This window comes from Canis lupus, chromosome 15, assembly GCF_011100685.1.
Source record: "Canis lupus familiaris isolate Mischka breed German Shepherd chromosome 15, alternate assembly UU_Cfam_GSD_1.0, whole genome shotgun sequence".
In the NCBI taxonomy this organism is placed as follows: domain Eukaryota; kingdom Metazoa; phylum Chordata; class Mammalia; order Carnivora; family Canidae; genus Canis; species Canis lupus.
In genome coordinates this window covers 30,779,363-30,800,676 of record NC_049236.1, presented here as the reverse complement: position 1 = coordinate 30,800,676, position 21,314 = coordinate 30,779,363, and the positions used below count along the sequence as shown (strand labels likewise).

General features: G+C 49.0%; 2 protein-coding genes across 8 annotated transcripts in view; one reads left to right on the top strand and one right to left on the bottom strand.

Annotated features, from left to right (window-relative positions):
• LOC119869410 overlaps window positions 1-14,046 on the bottom strand; it is a 40,121-nt gene extending 26,075 nt beyond the window's left edge. The window contains exons 1-2 of one of the 4 annotated variants that reach the window (XR_005370467.1): window positions 12,437-13,155; window positions 4,645-4,775 (exon numbers count right to left, since the gene is read on the bottom strand). Coding sequence is in view for 2 of the 4 variants with exons in the window: in XM_038558629.1 (XP_038414557.1) it covers window positions 4,646-4,775; window positions 12,437-13,038 (732 nt within the window). In the remaining 2 variants the exon portion in view is untranslated. Of the gene's footprint in view, window positions 1-3,864; window positions 4,776-12,436; window positions 13,156-13,889 lie in introns of those variants that run through there. The other 3 variants (XR_005370469.1, XM_038558629.1, XM_038558630.1) reach the window with 3 other exon arrangements.
• POC1B (POC1 centriolar protein B) overlaps window positions 12,672-21,314 on the top strand; it is a 94,860-nt gene continuing 86,217 nt past the window's right edge. Inside the window, exons 1-2 of one of the 4 annotated variants that reach the window (XM_038558627.1) lie at window positions 12,672-12,879; window positions 13,840-13,924. Coding sequence is in view for 2 of the 4 variants with exons in the window: in XM_038558626.1 (XP_038414554.1) it covers window positions 14,948-16,324 (1,377 nt within the window). In the remaining 2 variants the exon portion in view is untranslated. Of the gene's footprint in view, window positions 12,880-13,349; window positions 13,420-13,824; window positions 13,925-14,490; window positions 19,797-21,314 lie in introns of those variants that run through there. The other 3 variants (XM_038558625.1, XM_038558626.1, XR_005370466.1) reach the window with 3 other exon arrangements.

Here is a 21,314-nt window from a genome sequence, read left to right as displayed (position 1 = left end):
AAATTGGCTGAGATTCAAAACAAAACAAAAAACAGACCATAATCTCTACCTAGATCAGTGTTAATAGTTAATTTTCTTAAAAGCTATTGTAAAGAAGAAAAGCTTGTGAAGCAAATTGGGTTGTGCCCCCATATTGAGGAGGTTTCCTGGGATGTGGGACCTCAGTGCTATAATCAGGACCATCCTGAACAAACTGGGACAGCTGGTTACCTTAGTCTGTGACTACACTTGGGTCCCCTATGGCCTGCTCAGATGCCCCTGCTGAAGAGACATCCCAGGCCAAAGAACACTGTTCTAGAACCATGTGCTGCCTCCTTCCCATCTTCTACCAACAGCAGACGCTTTGATCTCTCGTGGCATTCTTTCTCATTCATTGTGCAGTGAGAATCCCTTGTAACACAGTGGTTCAGGCAGCCAGTGTCGATTGATCCGGGTCCGAACCTGTTTGTCAGGCCTAATTTAGAGCTTTAGCTCAGAATGAAAAGCTGAGCTGGACCAAGTAGGGCCTCCGGAAGCCCTTTTGCCCTTATAATCTTGGATCTTGCTAAAGAGCAGACAGGGCGGCCTTTTGGGCTCCCTTGTACTTGACCAAGACCTTGACCTCGCGTCTCTCTGGGTCTCTGCATCCAATATAGAAGCTTCAAAGGCTGGCGGCATGGGTTGTAAGGATAGCAGATGACACCACCCTACACCTGGATTTGCTCTAAGTGCTTTGTGTTGATTTATTACTTATATTTTAGGGAGGAGAAAGCAAAGCAAGGTGACCTAAGCGACTTGCCCTGGGTGACACAGGTAGTGGTGGAGGAGACTCGGGACTCACATCGTCTGCTCAGTCGGGCTTGGAGATTTTGTAGGCACGTAGTGCCTGTCATCGTGGCCACTGGGGATCCCTGGCACCTGGCTCAGCTTGGCAGGTGGCCAATGCTCATCAGTAAATACACGCTTCAAGTTGTTAAATACAGGCAAATCCTAACACAGGAATTTTCCTGTCTTTTCATCCGTAGACCCTGCCCTGGGTCTTCTAAGTCAGGCTAACTTTCCATCCAGCTGACTAAGCCAGCAGGACAGGAGGACAGAGGAGCAGAGACTCATCCAATGGGGTTCAAATTCAGGCTCTATTTAGTAGTCTCCTGATCGATAAAATGGCAGTGATAATGGAATTTACCCCCGACGAGTTTGGTGTACTAAGTGCGAGCCAAGAACTTGACACCTGATGAATACTTAGTATTTGCTTTGGTTATTTTGATTGTTATTGTTAGAAATCAATTCAGGGGCGCCTCGGAGGCTCAACCTAAGCACCCAACTCTTGATCTCAGCTCAGGTCTTGATCTCAGGGTCATGAGTACAAGCCCCGTGTTGGGCTCCACGTTGGGCATGGAGCCTACTGGGGGAAAAGAAATCAATCCACATGCGTAAATCTAAGTGCAAAGGGGACATTTTTCATTCCAGGAGCAGTCTCAGGACACCTGCCAGTTCCATTCCTAGTGGATCATCTTGGGGTCTGTTGAGCCCTCAGCCTCTGCAGAGGTTCCTTCTCCAAAGCCGGGGTGAAGGAAAAGAAATCCTTGGGCTCCCTCTAGAGGCCAACGAGGCTCCAACTTTGACACTTTGAATGACATCCCAGGACCAATGGGATGCTTTCTGGTATTTTCTCTCTGTGCTGGGTGTTTTCTGTTTGTCCCTCTGGATCCACTCTTCCCTCCTTTCCACTCTGCTCTAGGTCCCAAGAGGTTGACCTCTGTGGACTGCACCCATTGGCTCCCTTGCCCACTGACTTCCAGGTCATCTTAACCAGTGGAAATCACCAGTCCCGAGAAGAAGAGAGACTGGGGTGCTGTGTTTCCTCAGATCCCCCCCAGCAGAGTTTGCTCAGAGTTGACAATACCCTTCTACCAAAGACCACAGCTCCTAACAAGCAGACTCTAGGGTCTCGGGGTCTTGGTGTTGGCCTCTTTACCTCTTCAGATCAAGGATGGAAGTGGTTCCCTGCTGTTGCCAGCGCTAGGGCGGGGCCCCGTCTCACCTGTTTCCCTTAATCCTGCCCACACATTTGTAAATTGTCCCTTTATTAAGGTCTCCTCAGTTGACTTGCGCCATCTGCTTCCTGCCAGATTCTACTCACCGTGTCTCTCCCAATTCATCAGCTTGGCAGTCTCATCTCTGCCTCGCTTCCCCTGTACGCTGCGTTCCAACAAGCCAACTACTCATGGTTCCTGTGATACAATCACATTGCTCAGTACCCCAGGATGCTCACATTAATTCCTTCGTCTGCAGCACCCCCACATATGCCATGCCCACCCCCCTCCCTTGCATTTCCCTCTCCACCCTGGCCTCTATAGATTCTTGAGATGCCTGTGGTGCAAAAACGCTGGTTTTATTAAAGCACGGGGACAGGACCCCTGGGGGCAGAAAAGAGCTGCTGCCCTGGGGGGTGAGGGGTGACTTGGGAGTTGGGGGACTAGGGAAGAGGGAGGTTTTCAAAAGGGTTTTTGTATGCTAAAGAGGACCTACAAGGTATTGGAGACCTTGCCATTGTCAAATTAAGATTGTTTTCCCTCTAGTAAAGCAGTAGCAGGAAGACAGTTGGGAGTTGCCCTCTGGAAGTTAGGTTATTGATAAGAATGCTTTTTTTTTTTTTTTTTTGTAAATCACTAAGACATTTGTAAACTGAGGGAGACTCAGGTCTTGCTGTGCTGTGGCCTCTATTAGTTAACCACTTGGTTTTCCCTTCCCCTAGTTTCTGGGCAGGCTGGAGTGCCTGAGGAATGTCACACACATCCCACCTGGTTGGGGGTTGTTGGGGGGGGCGGTCGGGGGTGGGGTGGGTAGTGGGGTTTGAGGGATGTCAGCTGGTGCTTTGCCGTCTGCTCCCTCATTATTACAAAATAGTTTCATTTCAGTAATTAAAAGACCCATTTCTTTTTTTTTTTTCAAGATGTTATGTATTTATTAATGAGAGACAGAGAGAGAGAGAGAGAGAGAGAGAGAGTGGCAGAGGGAGAAGCAGGCTCCATGCAGGGAGCCCGTCGTGGGACTCAATCTCAGGTCTCCAGGATCAGGCCCTGGGCTTAAGGCAACCCTAAACTGCTGAGCCACCTGGGCTGCCCAAAAGACCCATTTCTATGTGAAGTTAAACCACAAAGCTTCTCTGCTCCCCAATCTCCAAGCCCTGGAAGCTACAGTCGGTGCTAGTTGGGGCCGGGGAGTGTTTCTATTTCCCCCAGCTAAGGTCGGGAATGGTGGATTTTATTCTCTCCATTTCCCCTTCCTTCCCACTTGCTAGGAGGTTTCTGACTCCTGGGTAGAAGCACAGGAGGGAGGCGAGAGGTACATCAAGATCTCGCTGGGATGGACTCCCCAAAGTCCTACGGTGAGGATTCCTGCTTTTTTTTTTTTAAGATTTTTTAATTTATTTATTCATGAAAGAGAGAGAGAGAGGCAGAGACACAGGCAGAGGGAGAAGCAGGCTCCACGCAGGGAGCCCGACGTGGGACTCGATTCCGGGGCTCCAGGATCATGCCCTGGGCCCAAGGAGGCGCTAAACCACTGAGCCCCCAGGGCTGCCCCGGTCCTGCTCTTTCAATGTTTCAAACTAGCTTTCCCTGGGTTTGAGGCCAGAAAGGATTATTACCGTGGGCACTTCTGGGGGCTCCTGCCCCAACCCCCCCCCCCCCCCCCCCCCCCGCATTTGGCTATACTCCCCGGGGTGTGAGCAGTGCGTTTTCCTCTGCAGGTCACTTCCGTGTCCTCCCCAGCTGCCGGGACTCGGGCAGTCTATGCTGGGACTGGGTTTCTGGCGTCACTTCAGGCCTTCTCGGGCTGCAGTCCTGCCCCCCCCCCGCCCCCCCCAGGTCACATGTGGTCCTGGAAGGACACTCTTGTACCCTTGCCCCCAGGGGGTGTGCTCAGGGCAGCCGGGTCTCCAGCCTTTCCATTTCCCAGGCCTGTGTCACCTCGCATCCCGTGCTCAGTAGACCCCAAGGGTTCCACGGCCAGCTGTCCCCCACCCTGTCCCCACAGGCACGGGAATGGGTGCTGAGGAACCAAACACACCCCCTCCCTCTACCACAGTCCTCTTCTTTCCAAACCCAACCCGGAGCCGGGTGTTTGCTGGAAGGCCATTCCTGCCTCCCCGCACCCTGCTGGCAAGTCCTGCGTGGCCTCCCACCTGCTGTCCCGAGGCCTCCTGTCCCCCCCCAGCCTGCAGGCCCAGCTGTGGGGACGGATGCCTGGTGGGTGACGGTTGGCCTGCTCGCAGCACCTCGGTGAACCCAGGGCCATGGGTCCTTCTACTGCGCTGGAAACTTCGACAGTCAGTGGCCTAGTCCACTGTCAGACCCGGAGACCCTCGGGCCTTGCTCCCCGGCCCCTGCTCCCCGCAAGGAGGCGCTGCCCCCAGGAACTCTTCTGGCCTCCCCGCCTCCCTTTCCCTGTCCTGAGATGGGGGTGGGTTTGAGGGGTGCCCCAGCGGGGTGGGGGTAGACAGTTGAGGAGAAGGGGGGCCCACTCAGCTCAGCCCCTGCCACCCTCCTCTCTCTTCACACCCTTCTGTCTGCAGAGCAGGAATATTCTGGTTTGCCCTCTTGGCTGGAGGGCAACGCTGCTCTGTTGGGCTGCAAAGCTGGGACAGGGGGGTTAGGTCACCTCAAGAGCCTGCCAGCAGGCCCGCTTGGCTGTACACAGGCCAGATCCTTGGTTGTTCTATCAGCAGTATCATTGGCGATGGTCTGACCTCCGTCCGTCGGAAATCTGTAGGACTCAGGGCCTTCTCCATCCTGGTGGGAAAGAGGTCTTATTTGGGGCTCACTTAAACACCCTCACAAGCCGTAGAGATTTTGGGGGCCCCCTGAGTCTTTAAAATTTCTCAAATCAGCCCTCAGCTTTTAAAATTAGGGAGATTTTAACTGAAATTCTGGATTTCCAGCTTATGGTAATTTCAATGGTTTGGCAACACTGGGGCTGCATGCCTCATGGAAACCATTCCTGAGACACGACGCAGCCGCCCCCCCTTTCGGTGAGGCCTGCACTTTCCCGTTCTCCCCAGTTTCCAGCAGAGCTCCTGGGTTTAGTAAATAAAAATGCAAGAGGTCTAAAGTTGAAGTTCAGATAAACGTTGATTTGGTTTTGTTTTTAGTGTATGTCCCCTATAATTCACGCAATTCATTTAGGATACCTCCTACTGTGTCTGGCAACCCTACAATCTAACCTCCCTCACTCCTTCTTGGTGTCTGCTTGGGTTTAGAATATAAGCATTTCCTACCCTGGGACCCATTTTTACTTGTCTTCATATCATTATTTTTTAAACAGATTTTATTTATTTATTCTTGAGAAACAGAGAGAGGCAGAGACATAGGCAGAGGGAGAAGCAGGCTCCTCACAGGGAGCCCGATGTGGGACCCTATCCCAGGACCCCAGGATCATGACCCGAGCCAAAGGCAGATGCTAAACCACTGAGCCACCCAGGCGCCCCTCTTCATATCTTTTTTTTTTTTTTTTTATGATAGTCACACACAGAGACAGAGAGAGAGAGGCAGAGACACAGGCAGAGGGAGAAGCAGGCTCCGTGCAGGGAACCCGACGTGGGATTCGATCCCGGGTCTCCAGGATCGCGCCCTGGGCCAAAGGCAGGCGCCAGACCGCTGCGCCACCCAGGGATCCCTCTTCATATCTTTAATACCTAATAGCACGCTCAATGTTTATGGAATATAGTCTGGGGACCAAAATTCTGTCCCATAGAGAATGTCATTAAGTCTCACAAGTTGAATAAAAAGTGGTAACCTCTTGCTAAACTCATTTTGGATAAAGATTATACATTTGCAGTTATTCGAGGGGCAAGGGGAAGCCAGCCCTGAACTAAAATTCTGGACCATCAAGTTGTAGGTTTGACTGGGTCACTAACTGAACAGAGTTGAGCATGTCAATGAGCCTCCCTGGAGCCCCAACTAAGGACTATGTAATTGGGGATAATAAATCAGTGGACACGTGAATAGGTTACTTTTTCATGTCCCCAGGCACCATTTCAAGAACTGATCTAATATGAAATAGAATTGTAGAACCTTAGAAATGTATATAGTATACTATTTCTTTTGGAGTTTAAGAGGTCATTAACTAATGCCCACCATGATTTGATGACCGCTACTTAGAGGGAAAATATGTACAAATTATCACATCTGATGCCAGTTCAAAACACTACAACTGTGATTGATTTTTTTAAAAATTTGAGTCTAGGGCAGCCTGGGTGGCTCAGCGGTTTAGCACTGCCTTCAGTCCAGGGCGTGATCCTGGAGACCCAGGATCGAGTCCCACGTCGGGCTCCCTGCATGGGGCCTGCTTCTCCCTCTGCCTCTCTGTGTCTCTGCCTCTCTCTCTCTCTCTCTCTGTGTCTCTCATGAATAAATGAGCGAAATCTTTAAAAAAAATTGAGTCTAGTTGACACACAATGTTACATTATTTTCAAGTATATAACACAGTGATTCAACTTCTCTATACATGATGCTATGCTCACCAGAAGTGCAGCTACCAGGCTAGAACAGTGATATTTTTGGTAAAAGGTATGCCTTATAATGAAGATACTTTGGTATATATGGGAAGTTTGGGAGATGGCTAATTATCGGAAACCTTATGAACAGCAGGACATCAGGCCAGAAGGGTGAATCAACATTTATTGAGCATGTATGTGCGAAATGCGTTCATTTAAATCAAGGTTTCTCCACCTCAGCACTATTGACATTTGGGGCTGGGTAGTCGTGGAGCCTGTCCCGTACATGGTAGGATGTTTAGCAGCATCCCTGAGCTCTATCTACCGGATGCCAAGAGCACCAGACCCCCCGTTATGACAACTGTAAGTGTCTCCAGACATTGCCAAACATCCTGGGATGGGGGGATGAGGAGGATGTCCTTGTGAAGAACTACTGATTGCAATTATCCAGTTGAGTTAAATAATTCACAACAACCCAGCAAAGTAAGGCTTCCGCGGTCTTCGCTGTGCCAGGGTCATGCTGTGGTCTACGCAGACCCGGGTGGGAGCCTCCTCCTTTGTCACTCTGGTTTCCCCTTAGTCTCCTGGCTACCCAAGCAGTATAGCTTGTGCCAAACGTCTCACCAGACTCGACCATGACGTGACACTGTTTCTTCTACTTCTCTTCCTGTATCCCCGGGCTCCGAGAGACCCAGACTGGGTCTGTGGGGCTGGGGAAACTAGGCTATCACAGGGCTGCTGCTTGTCCCGCCTCCCTTCTCTGATGGAAGGTATTCACTCAAACCTTAAAAGTGTCAGGACACAGAGGGATAAGAATCTAACTCCCATCAAGCACTATCTGCCAGGCAGCAGCTAGTAACACCTGCTTTACCCCTGAGTTGCTCAATTCTAACGTGGGTGGCTCTCGCTCGTTTAAAGGCAATGAATGAACGTTTTCAGGCTACTTACTGTCTGAGCTCTTGTAAGGTAGATGGAGGTTTACAACCCCCAGGGGGGTCTTGCAGTGTAAGCTGAAACTGGCCCCCATGTGCAGGGAGCAGCGAGACACTAAACAAAGAGGCAGGTAGGTGGTGGGTGGCAATTTTAATAACAGCAAAGGGAACTTACAGAAGAGGCCTGTCTTAGGTGGCAGTAAGATCAATGGGTCCCAGGATACGTCCTCCAAATCTTAAAAGCTTAAGAGGCCCTCACTGGGTTCGGTTACGTATGTACGTATTCCGTGCAGCTGTTTTCAACATCACATCACCATCTCCAGGCTGTTAGACAGGAAAGGCAAGCGGAACATTCCAAGGGGAGGGGCGTGGAGCCTCTGATCCCCCAGGTCCAGCTCACTGGTCAGTGTACGGTGGGATGATTTGATTTTCGGATATATTGCAAAATGTTTACCACAGTAAGGTTAGTTAACATATCTTCTGCAAACACATCATTTTGTCGTCGTCGTTGTGGTTATGGTAAGAGCGTTAAAGCTCTACTCTCAGAGCAACTTTCAAGGATCCAATCTACAGTATTGTGGATAGTCACCATGCTGTGCATTGGATCCTTGGATCTTATTAGTCCTGTAACTGAAAGTTTGTACCCTTTGACCAACATCTCCCCACGTTTCCCCACCACTCAGCCCTTGGCAACCACCATTCTACTCTGTTTCTATGAGTTTGATGTTTTTAAATTCTGCATATGAGAGATCACATAGTATTTTTCTTTGACTTATTTCACCTAGAGGAAAGCCCTGGAAGTCCATTCACATTGTTGCAAACGGAAGGTCTTCCTGTGTCCAGGGCTGAGTACTGCTCCACTGTGTATATAATCACATATGCACAGGCTCATCCACTCATCTTTTGACGGACACTTACGTTGTTTCCATGCCTTGGCTATTGTAAATAATGCCGTAATGAACCTGAGACTGCAGATACCTTGTCAGTCTCCTGTTTTCATTTCCTTTGGATATATACCCAGAAGTAGGATCACTGGGGCACATGGTATTTCTATTTTTAATGTTTATTTTTCATTTATTTTTTATTTTTAACGTCTTGAGGAACCTTGGTACTGTGTTCCAGAGGGGCTGTGCCAGTTATATTGCCACCAACAGCACACATTGTCTTCACATCTTCACCAACACATGCTGTCTCTTATCTTCTTGATGGTAGCCAGTTGAACAGATGAGCAGTGATAGTTCACAGCACTTCTGATGTGCATTTCCTCGATGATTAGTGATGTGGAACACCTTTCCATATAACAGCTGGTCTGTCTTCTTTGGAAAAGAGTCATTTTTTTCATGTCTCTCATGAATAAACAAAATCTTTTAAAAAACTGGGAAGATAAATCTATTGGAGGATATAGTTCATATGGATTTAGAAACTGAATTTTGATTGAAATAAATCACCGATGGTCTTCAAAACAAAACAAAAGCTAACACTTTGGTGATTCAAACAGACCTGGTATGTCCGTCCTCTCTGTGTCCTCTCCTATACTCTGGAGCAAAGGAATCCAAAAGAGTTACATGGTCTGGGAATAGGCTGCAAAGTTGCTTCACTCCAAGTGCCACACAGGAATATGAACAGTAGGTGGCACTTTTGTGCTATCTCCAAATTTTCAAACTTTGAAGGGAACTAACTGACGAATGACTCCTAAGGGAGAAACAAATGTATATGGTGCTCAAGTGGATAAACTTGATTTCTAATTTGAGCGGAATCTGAAAGAGGAGAGCTAATTATAGAATCAGTTTGTCTTACTTAGTACCTTGTCTCCAACGATATCTTGGAGATTTTTTATGTAGACTTCTGAATATTGTGAAATATTGTGGCTTGCTTCCAGACTAATAAATTTGCAGTTTGGAGTGGTTCCAAATTACTGTAGCAAGTGGAATTACATGAATTCTTTTTTTTTTTTTAAAGATTTTATTTATTTATTAATGAGAGACACACAGAGAGAGAGAGACAGAGGCAGAGACACAGGCAGAGGGAGAAGCAAGCTCCCTGTGGCGAGCCTGATGCAGGACTCGATCCCAGGACCCCGGGATCACGCCCTGAGCCGAAGGCAAATGCTCAACCACTGAGCCACCCAGGTGCCCTGAATTACATGAATTCAAGCAGGCTTGAAGTTAGGGGAAAAAAAAAATCCCAATTTGGCCATGTTCCCAAATATCTATCTCTGAGCTTTTGCTGTTTGCAAAGGCGAGGAATAACAAATAAAACAAAATCAAATCAAACGTGGAAAAGCAGTGTGGATTACTAAGAGAACAGTGGAATGGAAACAGACATGTTCCATTCTTCTTTTTGTAAAATTTACTGTTAGGCTGGGATACAGAATTTTACATGTTTAACAACAGGCCTGCAATCATGCAAAGGGCACTGGTGGAGTCTGGAGGTACCCACGGAAATCAAAAGCTGTGCCCCTTCCTGTGTACCTGGGGCCGGTTACTTCATGCCTCCGCATATCAATTCCCCCATATAGAAATGTACATGGTAATAATAGCATCTCTCTGATAAGATCCTTATAAGGACTAAATGTCAAATTTGTAAGTTATTTATTTATTTTTAAATATTTTATTTATTTATTTATGAGAGAGAGAGAGAGAGAGAGAGAGAGACGGGGGGCAGAGACACAGGAGGAGGGAGAAGCAGGCTCCATGCCGGGAGCCCGACATGGGACTCGATCCCGGGTCTCCAGGATCAGGCCCTGGGCCAAAGGCAGTGCTAAACCGTTGAGCCACCCAGGCTGCCCTTGTAAGTTATTTAGAGGAGTACTCTGCATGTAGTGAGCACACCATAGGTAGAGGGAAAAAAGTTTCTAAAGTCAATTTCTAGGGTGCGTGGGTGGATCAGTCCATTAAGCATCTGCCTTCAGCTCAGGTAATCTCTCAGGGTCCTGGGATCCAGCCCCACATCTGGCTCCTTGCTCAGAGCGGAGACTGCTTCTCCCTCTCCCTCTGCCTGGCTCTCCTGCTTGTGCCCTCTGTCAAATCAATCAATCTTTAATTTTTTAAAAAGCCAATTTTTAGGTGATGGGCCAGTGGGTGATCATTTTCCTTCTATTAAGTTAAGAACATGTATTTTCTGACAACTACAAGTCTAAAACTTTTTTACTAAAAGACTGAGAGAAAAACCTGTACTTAAAAACTTCTCGTTTCTTTTGAACTAGTTTCTACATCCCTATCTTTTTCTCTTTCTCTAAATCTGCTATACCCACGATTAGACCTCTCTTGGCTGTGAGAAATCCTGACGTCCTGGTTATTCCTCATAGTTTCCAGAATTAGTAGTTTTGATCGAAGTCGAATCTACATCACATCAAATTTACCACTTTATTCTTCAGCGTACAAGTCAGTGGCCTGAAGAACTTTCACAATGTTTTCAACCACCACTAGTACCTATTTCCAGAAGGTCATCGTCTCAAACAGAAACTCTGCTCCCGTTAAACAATAATTCCCCATTCTCAGGGCGTGATCCTGGCATCCCGGGATCGAGTCCTGCATCAGGTTCCCCGCAGGGAACCTGCCTCTCCAACTGCCTGTGTCTCTGCCTCTTTCTCTCAGTGTGTTTCTCATGAATAAATAAATTAAATCTTGGGATCCCTGGGTGGCGCAGCGGTTTGGCGCCTGCCTTTGGCCCAGGGCGCGATCCTGGAGACCCGGGATCGAATCCCACGTCGGGCTCCCGGTGCATGGAGCCTGCTTCTCCCTCTGCCTATGTCTCTGCCTCTCTCTCTCTCTGTGTGTGACTATCATAAATAAATAAAAAATTAAAAAAAATAAATTAAATCTTAAAAAAAATTAATTCCCCATTCTCCCTTATCCTCACATCTCTAGTGGCCTCCATTCTACTTTGTGTCTCTCTGAATCCAACTATTTGAGGAACCCCATATACATGGGACCATGCAATGTGTGCATCTTTGTATCTGGCTTATTCACTTAGTGTATTGTTTTCAAGTTCCAGTCACATTGTAGTAGCGTTGGAATGTCATTCCTTCCTATGACCAAATAACGGTGGTTGTAGGTACCTGTCACATTTGTAGTATCATCTGTTGGACAGGTGAGTTGTTTCTACTTTTTGACTGTTGTAATGTTGCTATGAACCTTGGTGCACAAGCATCTATTCTAGTCTCTGCTTTCTTTTTATTTTACTTTTTTTAAGATTGTATTTATTTATTCATGAGAGACACACACAGAGAGAGAGGCAGAGACACAGGCAGAGGGAGAAGCAGGCCCCATGCAGGGAGCCCCGAGCGGGACTCGATCCCGGGACCCTGGGATCCTGCCTGGAAGGCAGGCACTCAACTGCTGAACCCCCCAGGGATTCCCCTAGTCTCTGCTTTCAATACTTTCCTGTATAAACCCAGGAGGTGGGATCCCCGGTGGCTCAGCGGTTGAGCGTCCGCCTTCAGCCCAGGGTGTGATCCTGGAGTCCTGGGATCGAGTCCCGCGTCGGGCTCCCCGCATGGAGCCTGCTTCTCGCTCTGCCTGTGTCTCTGCCTCTCTCTCTCTCTCTCTCTCTCTCTGCGTCTCTCATAAATAAATAAAATCTTAAAAACAAAACCCAGGAGTTAACTTTTGGAGGAAGTGCCAAACTGCTGTGCACAAAGCTACCACATTTTACATTCAAACCAGCACCCCAAAACTGTTTTTAAGTATGTGTGTTTGTTTGTTTGTTTTTTGTTTTTAAGCTAAACCTAGCCTGGGAACAAGCACAGCTTAGATTCCCGCGGCAGCGCGTTGATGGGCTGCTGGGAGGGGCCGGCCGGGCTACGGCAGATCCTGGACTAGAGTGACGGTCCCCGCACCCGCTCCCGCACCCGCACCCGCACCCGGCGGAGGCCCGGACGCGCCTGCGGGGCCCTGAGCCCGCGCCGTCGGCGTCCGCGTCCGCGTGGGGTCGGCGTCTCTCGCCCGCGGCCCCGGCTCGTCCCGCACAGGCCGCAACAGGCGCCTCTGGGCCCTCGGAGCGCGCCGGCGGCCAGTCCACAAACCTGGACTTGAACCGAGACCGAGACCCAAAGGCACCTCCCGGCTGCTTGCGGTTGCGACGTGCAGTGTCGACGAGCGCCGGAGCCCGCGGCCGGAGGGCCTGGCCGCAGGCGGGGACACACCTGCCCTCCCGGGCGTGGGCCGCCGCCGCCTCGCTTCCTTTGCTGCCGGTAACGCGTATCTCGGTAGGTTTCGCGCCGTCCCGCCCGCGCTCAGGGAGGCCCGAGACCGGGACGCACCCCGCGGCGCGAGCTCTGGCCCCGGGATCTCGGACCCGCGTCCTCGAGGCCGCCGCCATCGGGTCGACCCGGGGCCCTCGCGGCCGCTCGAGCTTCTCCGCGGGGCTCCCTGCGGCCGCGGCGGTCACGGCGTCGTCCGTCCACCAGCATCTGTGACTCACATCGCGACGCTCCTCGTGGCCCACGTGGCGACGACCTGAATACAGGTGTGTCCTCCGGGGGCTCAGCCCCCGCGCGCGAACCAGCGACCACCAGGCCGCCCGCCCGCCCTCGGTCCCTCCGTCCCTCCGTCCTGGGGCCGGCGCAGACCTCCTGCGACCCGGTGGGCGCTGTCTCTTTAACATGCAATAGAACTCCGAGCGCATCGATCAGGAGCCTCTCAAGCGGCCGCGTTTCCAGCCCCGGCTCGACTTCCCCCCGTGCCGGGCTCGAAGCGCGGGGGTCCCTAAGCCGCGGCGTCCGTGCGCGGCCACACCTGCCCCCTTGGCGTCCCGCCTGCCCCGCGGCGGGGGCCCGCTCCCCCCCCCGCCCCGCGCCGGCACGCTTCGGGGCTCGGCTGGCCACGCCTGGAGCGCGGGGTTTGACTGGGCCGCCGTTGTTGTAGTGACCGGGAGGCGCCGCCGCTCCGGGCGCACGGTTCCGGGCGCCGCACGGTCCCCCCTCCTGCCCCGTCCCCTCCCTTCCCCCCGAGGCCCCCCGCCGGCGGGAGCCCGGCGCCGACCGCTCCTCCCATGGCCGCCGCCCCGGTAAGGAGGGGCTGGGGGCGCCTCGGCGGGGCTGCCTCGCCCGCACCTGGCGGGAGGCGGAGGCCGTGTCCGCGTCTCCCGCCCCCGCGCCCCGGGCCCCGAGCCCCGAGCCCCGGCCTCGTCCCCGGCGCTCCTCCCGCGCCCCCGGGGCCCCGGCCGCCCCCTGCCGCGCCCCGCGGCCCCCAGAACTCTCCGAGGCTTCCCGTGGAGCGTCTGCGTCAGAATCGGCCCGCGGGCTTCCGCCGCGAGCGGGGCCGGGCCGCGCGCTGTGCCTCCCGGGCCCGGGAACGCGCATTCGGGGGTCCCCGGGGGGGAGGGGAGGGGCGGCCCGGGGGGAGCGGGGTCCCGGGGTCCCGGGGTCCCGGGGGGGGCGCCCCTGTCCCGCGGGCTCGCCCGCAAACCCGCCCGCTCCCCTTCCAGGAGGACCCGGTCCTGGAGCGGTATTTTAAGGGCCACAAAGCTGCGATCACCTCCGTGGACTTCAGTCCCAGCGGCAAACAGCTTGGTGAGTTCTGCTCTGGGCCTCTCTGCTGCTGCTGGTGCCGGCGAGCGGGCAGATGCTCCACGAGCCGCTCCACGCTGCGCCGCGGGGCGCCCCGGGACCCGGCGGAGGTGCTGCGCGGCCGGAGGGGCGGGCCCCGCGCTCCGTGGGTCCCGGCCCCCCTCCCCTCCCCTCCGCTCCCCTACCCCGTCCCCTGCCCTCCGCTCCTCTCCGCTCCTCTGTTCTCCTCCCGACCCCCTCCCCTCCGCTCCGCTCCCCTACCCCGTCGTCCCCTCTGCCCCCCTACCCCGTCCCGTCCCGTCCCGTCCCGTCCCGTCCCCTCCCCTCCCCTCGAAACTCCGAGGACTTTCGCGGACTAACCACCAGGAGGAGTGAGTGGGCAGGGGAGGGGTTTGTCCTCGGCCCGGGAGGGGGGAGGGGGGAGGGGGGAGGGTGGGGTGTTGGCTGCAGAGTTTGTGAAAAGTTGTGAGCGGAGCGGGAGGAAGCGGGGAGAGAGAAGCTGTGGCTGCGCCGGACGCCGAGGCCCGAGCGGCGGCAGGTGACCCCGGCAGCCGCCCCGAGGCTCGCCCCTGCCGGAGCCCCGAGCCCGAGCCCGAGCCCGAGCCCCCTCCGCGGGCCGCAGCCCCCCTGCCGGCGGCGCCCGCGCCCGTAGCCATGAGGGTCCGGGTGGCCGCGAGGTGGACCTGGGCGCGCAAAAGCTGCCTGTTGCTGGCGCTTCTCTCCGTGGCCTATATCGTGGTGGAGCTCTCGGCCTCCACCTTCCACGCCTCCCCCGCAGCCGACCTCGCCCGGGAGCGGGGCCCCAGACAGCTCGCAGACCCCCGGCGAGAGGCAGAGGACTTGTCCCGGCCGCTGTACAAGAAGCCGCCGGCAGACTCCCACGCGCTCGGGGAGTGGGGAAAGGCCAGCAAACTGCAGCTCGGCGAGGGTGAACTGAAGCAGCAAGAAGAACTTATTGAGAGATATGCCATTAACATTTATCTCAGTGACAGGATTTCCCTGCACCGCCACATAGAGGATAAGCGAATGTACGAGTGCAGAGCCAAGACGTTTGACTATCGCAGCCTCCCCACCACCTCCGTTATCATCGCCTTCTATAATGAAGCCTGGTCGACCCTGCTCCGCACCATCCACAGTGTCCTGGAGACCTCCCCTGCAGTCCTTTTGAAGGAGATCGTCCTGGTGGATGACTTGAGCGACCGAGCTTATTTGAAGACGCAGCTGGAAACGTACATCAGCGACCTCGACAGAGTCCGCTTGATCAGAACGAGTAAGCGCGAGGGGCTGGTGAGAGCCCGCCTCATCGGGGCCACTTTCGCCACTGGGGACGTCCTCACTTTCCTGGATTGTCACTGCGAGTGCAACTCGGGCTGGTTAGAACCGCTCTTGGAAAGAATTAGTGAAGACGAAACAGCAATCGTTTGTCCCGTTATAGACACCATCGATTGGAATACTTTTGAATTTTATATGCAGACCGGGGAGCCCATGATTGGTGGGTTTGACTGGCGCCTAACCTTCCAATGGCATTCCGTCCCCAAACATGAGAGGGACAGACGGAAATCGAGAATTGACCCCATCAGATCGCCCACCATGGCTGGAGGACTGTTTGCCGTCAGCAAGAAATATTTTCAGTACCTTGGAACATACGACACCGGAATGGAAGTGTGGGGAGGTGAAAACCTTGAGCTGTCTTTTAGGGTGTGGCAGTGTGGCGGGAAATTGGAGATCCACCCGTGTTCCCATGTGGGCCATGTGTTCCCCAAGCGGGCACCATATGCTCGGCCCAATTTCCTCCAGAACACTGCTCGGGCAGCGGAAGTGTGGATGGATGAGTACAAAGAGCATTTCTACAACCGAAACCCCCCAGCGAGGAAAGAAGCTTATGGTGATATTTCTGAAAGGAAATTACTACGAGATCGGCTGAAGTGCAAGAGCTTTGACTGGTATTTGAAAAACGTATTTTCTAATTTACACGTTCCAGAGGATAGGCCAGGCTGGCATGGAGCTATTCGCAGTATGGGAATCTCTTCTGAGTGTTTAGATTATAATTCTCCCGACAACAACCCGACAGGTGCCAACCTTTCACTGTTTGGATGCCACGGTCAAGGAGGCAATCAATTCTTTGAATATACTTCAAACAAAGAGATAAGGTTTAACTCTGTGACAGAGTTATGTGCAGAGGTTCCTGAGCAAAAAAAACACGTAGGGATGCAAAATTGTCCAAAAGACGGGTTCCCTGTTCCAGCAAACATCGTTTGGCATTTTAGAGAAGACGGGACCATTTTTCATCCACACTCGGGGCTGTGTCTTAGTGCCTTCCGGACACCTGAGGGTCGATCTGATGTTCAGATGAGAACTTGTGATGCTCTAGATAAAAATCAAATCTGGAAGTTTGAGAAATAGAGGAGCACAATAGCACTTTTCTTTCTGAGCTGACAATAGCTTCAAGAAAGTCAAAGAGCCTTTAAAGAATCTCAGTGAAGATTGTATTTTATCAGAAATCACTCACTGGTCATCTGCGAGAGCTCTGTGAAAGCTGTGTTTCATTTTGGTATAGAAGACTGAAAGTGGGTGCCTAGAGAGCTGCTGTTTAATATTTCAAAGTGCCTTACTCATACGTTGTTTTATTTAAGAGCTTTGTCAGTATGGTTTCTTCTCCTTAAAGAAGTTGACTGTGAATTGAGATACACAAAACATTTAAGCGCCAGACTTGATACTAAAGAATGTAAAAGTCTAAGCAGAATGAGGGATGATTTATGTTGACGAGTAAGTTTGTTTGCCCATCCCTTTAACAACAAAACTCGCAAATGGCGGGGTTTGAGCTATTGCTGTTTCGGTTGTATATAGGATTTGAATTTCTTTTAGCCAACACATTACATTTTAGGTGTTATTTCTTTAATTTTAATTTTTCTTTAATCAACGAGAAATCAAAGAAAGTTGATCTTAAGGAAAAAAGTTTAGATGTATGTTTCATTGGAAGAGGGCATTAATTCGAATGTGAGTTTGGAGGTCTTTTTAACATGCAGACATCTCGGAAAAAAGTACACCCGCATCTGAATGAAACGGGGCTGTATTTACATTCCACACTCGGTGAGCTATTACACTTCACTGATCTGTATTGATACCTCATATTGCTCTGAATTTGTAAGCTGTCCTCTCTGTGAACTCTTTTTGTGTGTGGCGGGCATTTTCTGGTTGCACTTCCTTAAGTTATGAATGTCCTGGAGAGGGACTCATTCACAACATTGTGCTTCCCTTTGTTAATGCTTGATTGTTTAAAGTAAACACAGTTGTTGGCTCTCTGAAGTTAAACCCAACTGTGTTTACTGAAATGTGTGAAACTGAAAGTGGGCCCCAAGCTACAAAGGCTGTGGGGGATTCTTCGAGTCATTCTTCCTGATGAGGAAGGATTTATCATAAACCAAGGAGAAAGACTGCCTGGGCACTGGTGAATAATGCTGCCTTGCAGCCTGTTTTCAGGCAGCTTTCAGAAAGTGGGTGCATGAATGAATGATGAATGAATCAATGAATGAATGAATAGCTCAGCCGTGGTCCTTTCATGATTTTGGTCCTGTCATTTGACCAAAAGACTCTGTTTGGGTTTTAGTTTTCTCATCTGTAAAACGTGGGTGCTGGATTAGATCTCAGAGATCCCTTCCAGCTCTGAAATGTTGTGATTACATATTACAATCAATCTTGCAGTCTTTATAACACTTTTTATGTCCTCACTTTTAACACCAATAATGTGGAGCAACTTTCAGTCCAGTTATGAAGCTGGAAAAGAGGGAGTTTTAAAATGAAGTGAGCTGAAGGGCACCTGGGTGGCTCAGTTGGTTAAGGGTCCGGCTCTTGATTTTAGCTCAGGTCATGATCTCTGGAGTCATGGGATCGAGCCCCACATCTGTGGGCTCTGTGCTAAGGGGGGCTCCCACATGAGATCCTCTCCTTCCCTCTGCCCCTCCCCACACACTCTCTCTCTCTCTCTCTCTCTCTTTCTTTCGAATGAGTAAATCTCTAAACAAAAATTAAGTGAGCTGAGCTCAACTGAAGTGGTTTAGTTTGAATTAAGTGGAAAGTTGTGGTCAGTGTTTGTATTCATTTTATTTTGACAGTTGTTGAACCAATTTTGTTTTTATCTTTACCCTTTCAAACTCTAAAAGTAATCTTTTGGCCTAAGAATATGAATATTTTCCAAAACAAATTATCCGATAAGTAAGTATACTTTTTTTTTAAAGGAAAAAAAGTATGTTTACTAGTATTATTTCAATGCCATATCCAGAAATCACAGGCTGAGTTTAGGATTAAATCTCAATTAGTTTGCTTTGGTCCAGATTTATGAAAAATGCATAGTCCATAGAGAATTAACCCACAGTATTCATAAGTAAAGTTTTTTCAGTGTGTACATGATGACTGGAGGGAAGAAGCTTGGCAAAATGTGAATTTAATTTCAAAAAGTAAAAGTGCTGTGTATCTTGAATATTTTATTTCTCTTTTGCTTCTTAAAATGAAAGTGCGTTAATAACTTTCATTAAGTTATTTAGCACCCTTAAAGTTTATCAAAGAATTGTCCAAATTTCATGTGCAACATACATGGCTATGGGTGTAATTTAAGAAGGACTTATAATAATACTCTGAATGTTGCAAAAATGGTTGACAGCAGTTGTTCTCCTAAACCCACCCTCTTCCTCTTGCCCAGTCTACTTTTTAATTTAAATGACCCATTCTCTTTTTGTTTATTTTTTTTTTGTTCTTGTTAGCCCCCTATCAAACAGAAAAAACTAAAATTGATGTGTTCTGAAACTACTTATTGGAATTATTTTATTCCAATATCTTGCTGCTTCTGTCAAAAAATTAAGGGGTCATTGAAAAGTAAAGTACTTGATTGTTTACCTATTGCCTAAATTGCAGGACGTGACCTATTAATGTTTTTGGAAGGAATTTTTGGAAAGTGTCTTATGTATATCAATAACTTGAAAGTGTCTGGTTGTTCTTTTCTCCTGATAGTGTAGGTAGCAGAAGAAAGAGACTTCCATATTTTCATCTATAGACATTTCCGATTTAATTTCAAAAACACACGGTCAAATTGCAAACAAAATTTATTTTGAATTCCCTAGTTCCAGTTTATTGGTACCAAAGTTCTCTTTTGCTGTAGACAATTAAGAGTTGACCTTTTAAGTTACTTTACATACTAATAACAGTTTCAGTACGATATTTGGTAGACAAGAGGTTTCCATTTTAAATGGTCACTGTCATTTAGTGTCCAGTTTTATGAGTAGATTGTCTAAATCGGCATTTCTAGCAGTCCTCTTTTAAACAAATGGTAACCTAGTCATCTGCAGGATCTCTGTAACTCAGAATAACTTGTTTGTAAAAGAAGATCTGTTTACTCTCCCGGGGGTAGGTTCCTGCATATTCATTTTATGTTGGCAAATCAGACTTTTCCAGGTTGAAGTCAAGAAGTTATTTTTTAAGTTGTATAGTCTTAGTGGTTTTAGGATCTCAGTTTTAATTAATAAAATATTTAGTGTTGACTTGTTTGTCCCTTTAAATTGCTGTTTTAATCATATTTTTAAAAGAGCACAAAAAATGTTGGGGTTCAGATTAATCTCTTTTGAACAATGAATTTTTTTTCCTGTATGATGAGCAGTTTCCATCCTCTTTTCTCCCTTTGTTAATGGTTTTTGCAATATTGATTAAGACATAAAATAAAATGTGTGGCTAATTATTTTTGCAAATGGATTCTAATGATTTTAGTCTGTGGGGTCATTGTTTCTATTGTGCACATTTGTTGATGGTAACAGAGGTGAGTTAAGTTTGTAATTATTTTGCTTGTTTGAAAATATGGACAGAATATTAAAAAGTCAAAGTTCCTGCATTATTTTGCAAGGTGTCATTAACCAAGTATTCTGAAGTGGTGTTAGCACTATTAATGCATGCATTAACTATTTATAAACAAACAGGAAATGATCCCCCAGGGCTCTGGGACCCACTGGGGAAACAAGTGAGCACCTGGGCACAGTAACACCAATTTCAAAACCTTAGGCTAAAAAGAAATATGTCTTTTCTGTAAAGCACATAGCCTCACATTTCCCTTAACCTCCTCTCTGCATCACCCCATCCCAAGTGCCTTTCCTGTCCACCAGTCACGTCTCTCCTCCTCCTTAGTGATTCTGCCCACTGCCCTATACCCCTGCATCTCCGCAGCCTGAGACGCTGCCTGGGAATTTCTCTTCTGAGTGCGCAGTGGGGAATCACTATGCTAAGACGTCAGATGTCTTACAGCCACGTACTTGAGCTCAATGTTACTTTTACTGATCTTTTGTTTTATATATAGTTTAAAAAATTACTATAAATACATATGTTATAATCTTGCTCTCTTACTAAGTGATGGCAATCCTGTGCAAATCATTTTATCTCTGTTTCAGTTTCATGAAAGTAAAAAATGACTGGGAAAATCATAGAGACAGTACATAGTGTTTGCCAGGGGTTGGGGGAGGGAGGACCAGAGAATTGTTGCTAATGAGGATGGGGATTTTTCTTTGGGCAGGTGGGGATGTGATGAGAATGTTCTGGAATTAGATAATGACAATGATTGTACAACTTTGATTTTTTTAAAAAATATTTTGTTTATTTATTTATAAGAGACAGAGAGAGAGAGAGAGAGAGGCAGAGACACAGGCAGAGGGAGGAGCAGGTTCCATGCAAGGAGCCTGATGTGGGACTCGACCTTGGGACTCCAGGATCACACCCTGAGCTGAAGGCAGATGTTCAACCACTGAGCCACCAGGCATCCCTCGTTGTGCAACTTTGGGTAATAAATTGAATTATAGCTGTAAGTGGAAATCAGTTTTTATTGGAATTTTTTCCTAAAATTAAGGAAAAACTTCAGTCAATCCTTTTGAACAGGAAGTAGGAATTATTATAAAAGGTGAAATGAGTTTGTGAATTGTGTAGAACTGAAGAGTAGACAAGTCCTTACAAATTGCTAATAATCAGACACTACTTTTCCTTTTGTGCCAAGCTCAGTCACTTTCTCAGGTTGGCCTGGTAGAGTTGTCTACTGCAGGCCAGGGGGTGTCCTTGGCTCTCTGGTTACTATTCTAACTCTCTTGTTTGCATGTATCTAATCTTGTTCAAAGGGGGAAATGGGAGGTACTCTATTTATTTAGTACTTCTTTATTTAGTTAATGCTGCTGTGTGCCAGATGCTGCTTTATGCCTTGGGTATACATTCAGAAGTGAACAAAACACATATGCTTCTTCAGATGGAATTCACAGTCCAATGAGAGAGACAAATATTAATTAGTAAACACACAAATCGTGCAGGTACAACTGGAAACAGGAAAAGGTGAACACACTGTAAAGAAAAGAAAGAGTTCTTTGAAGAATAACAG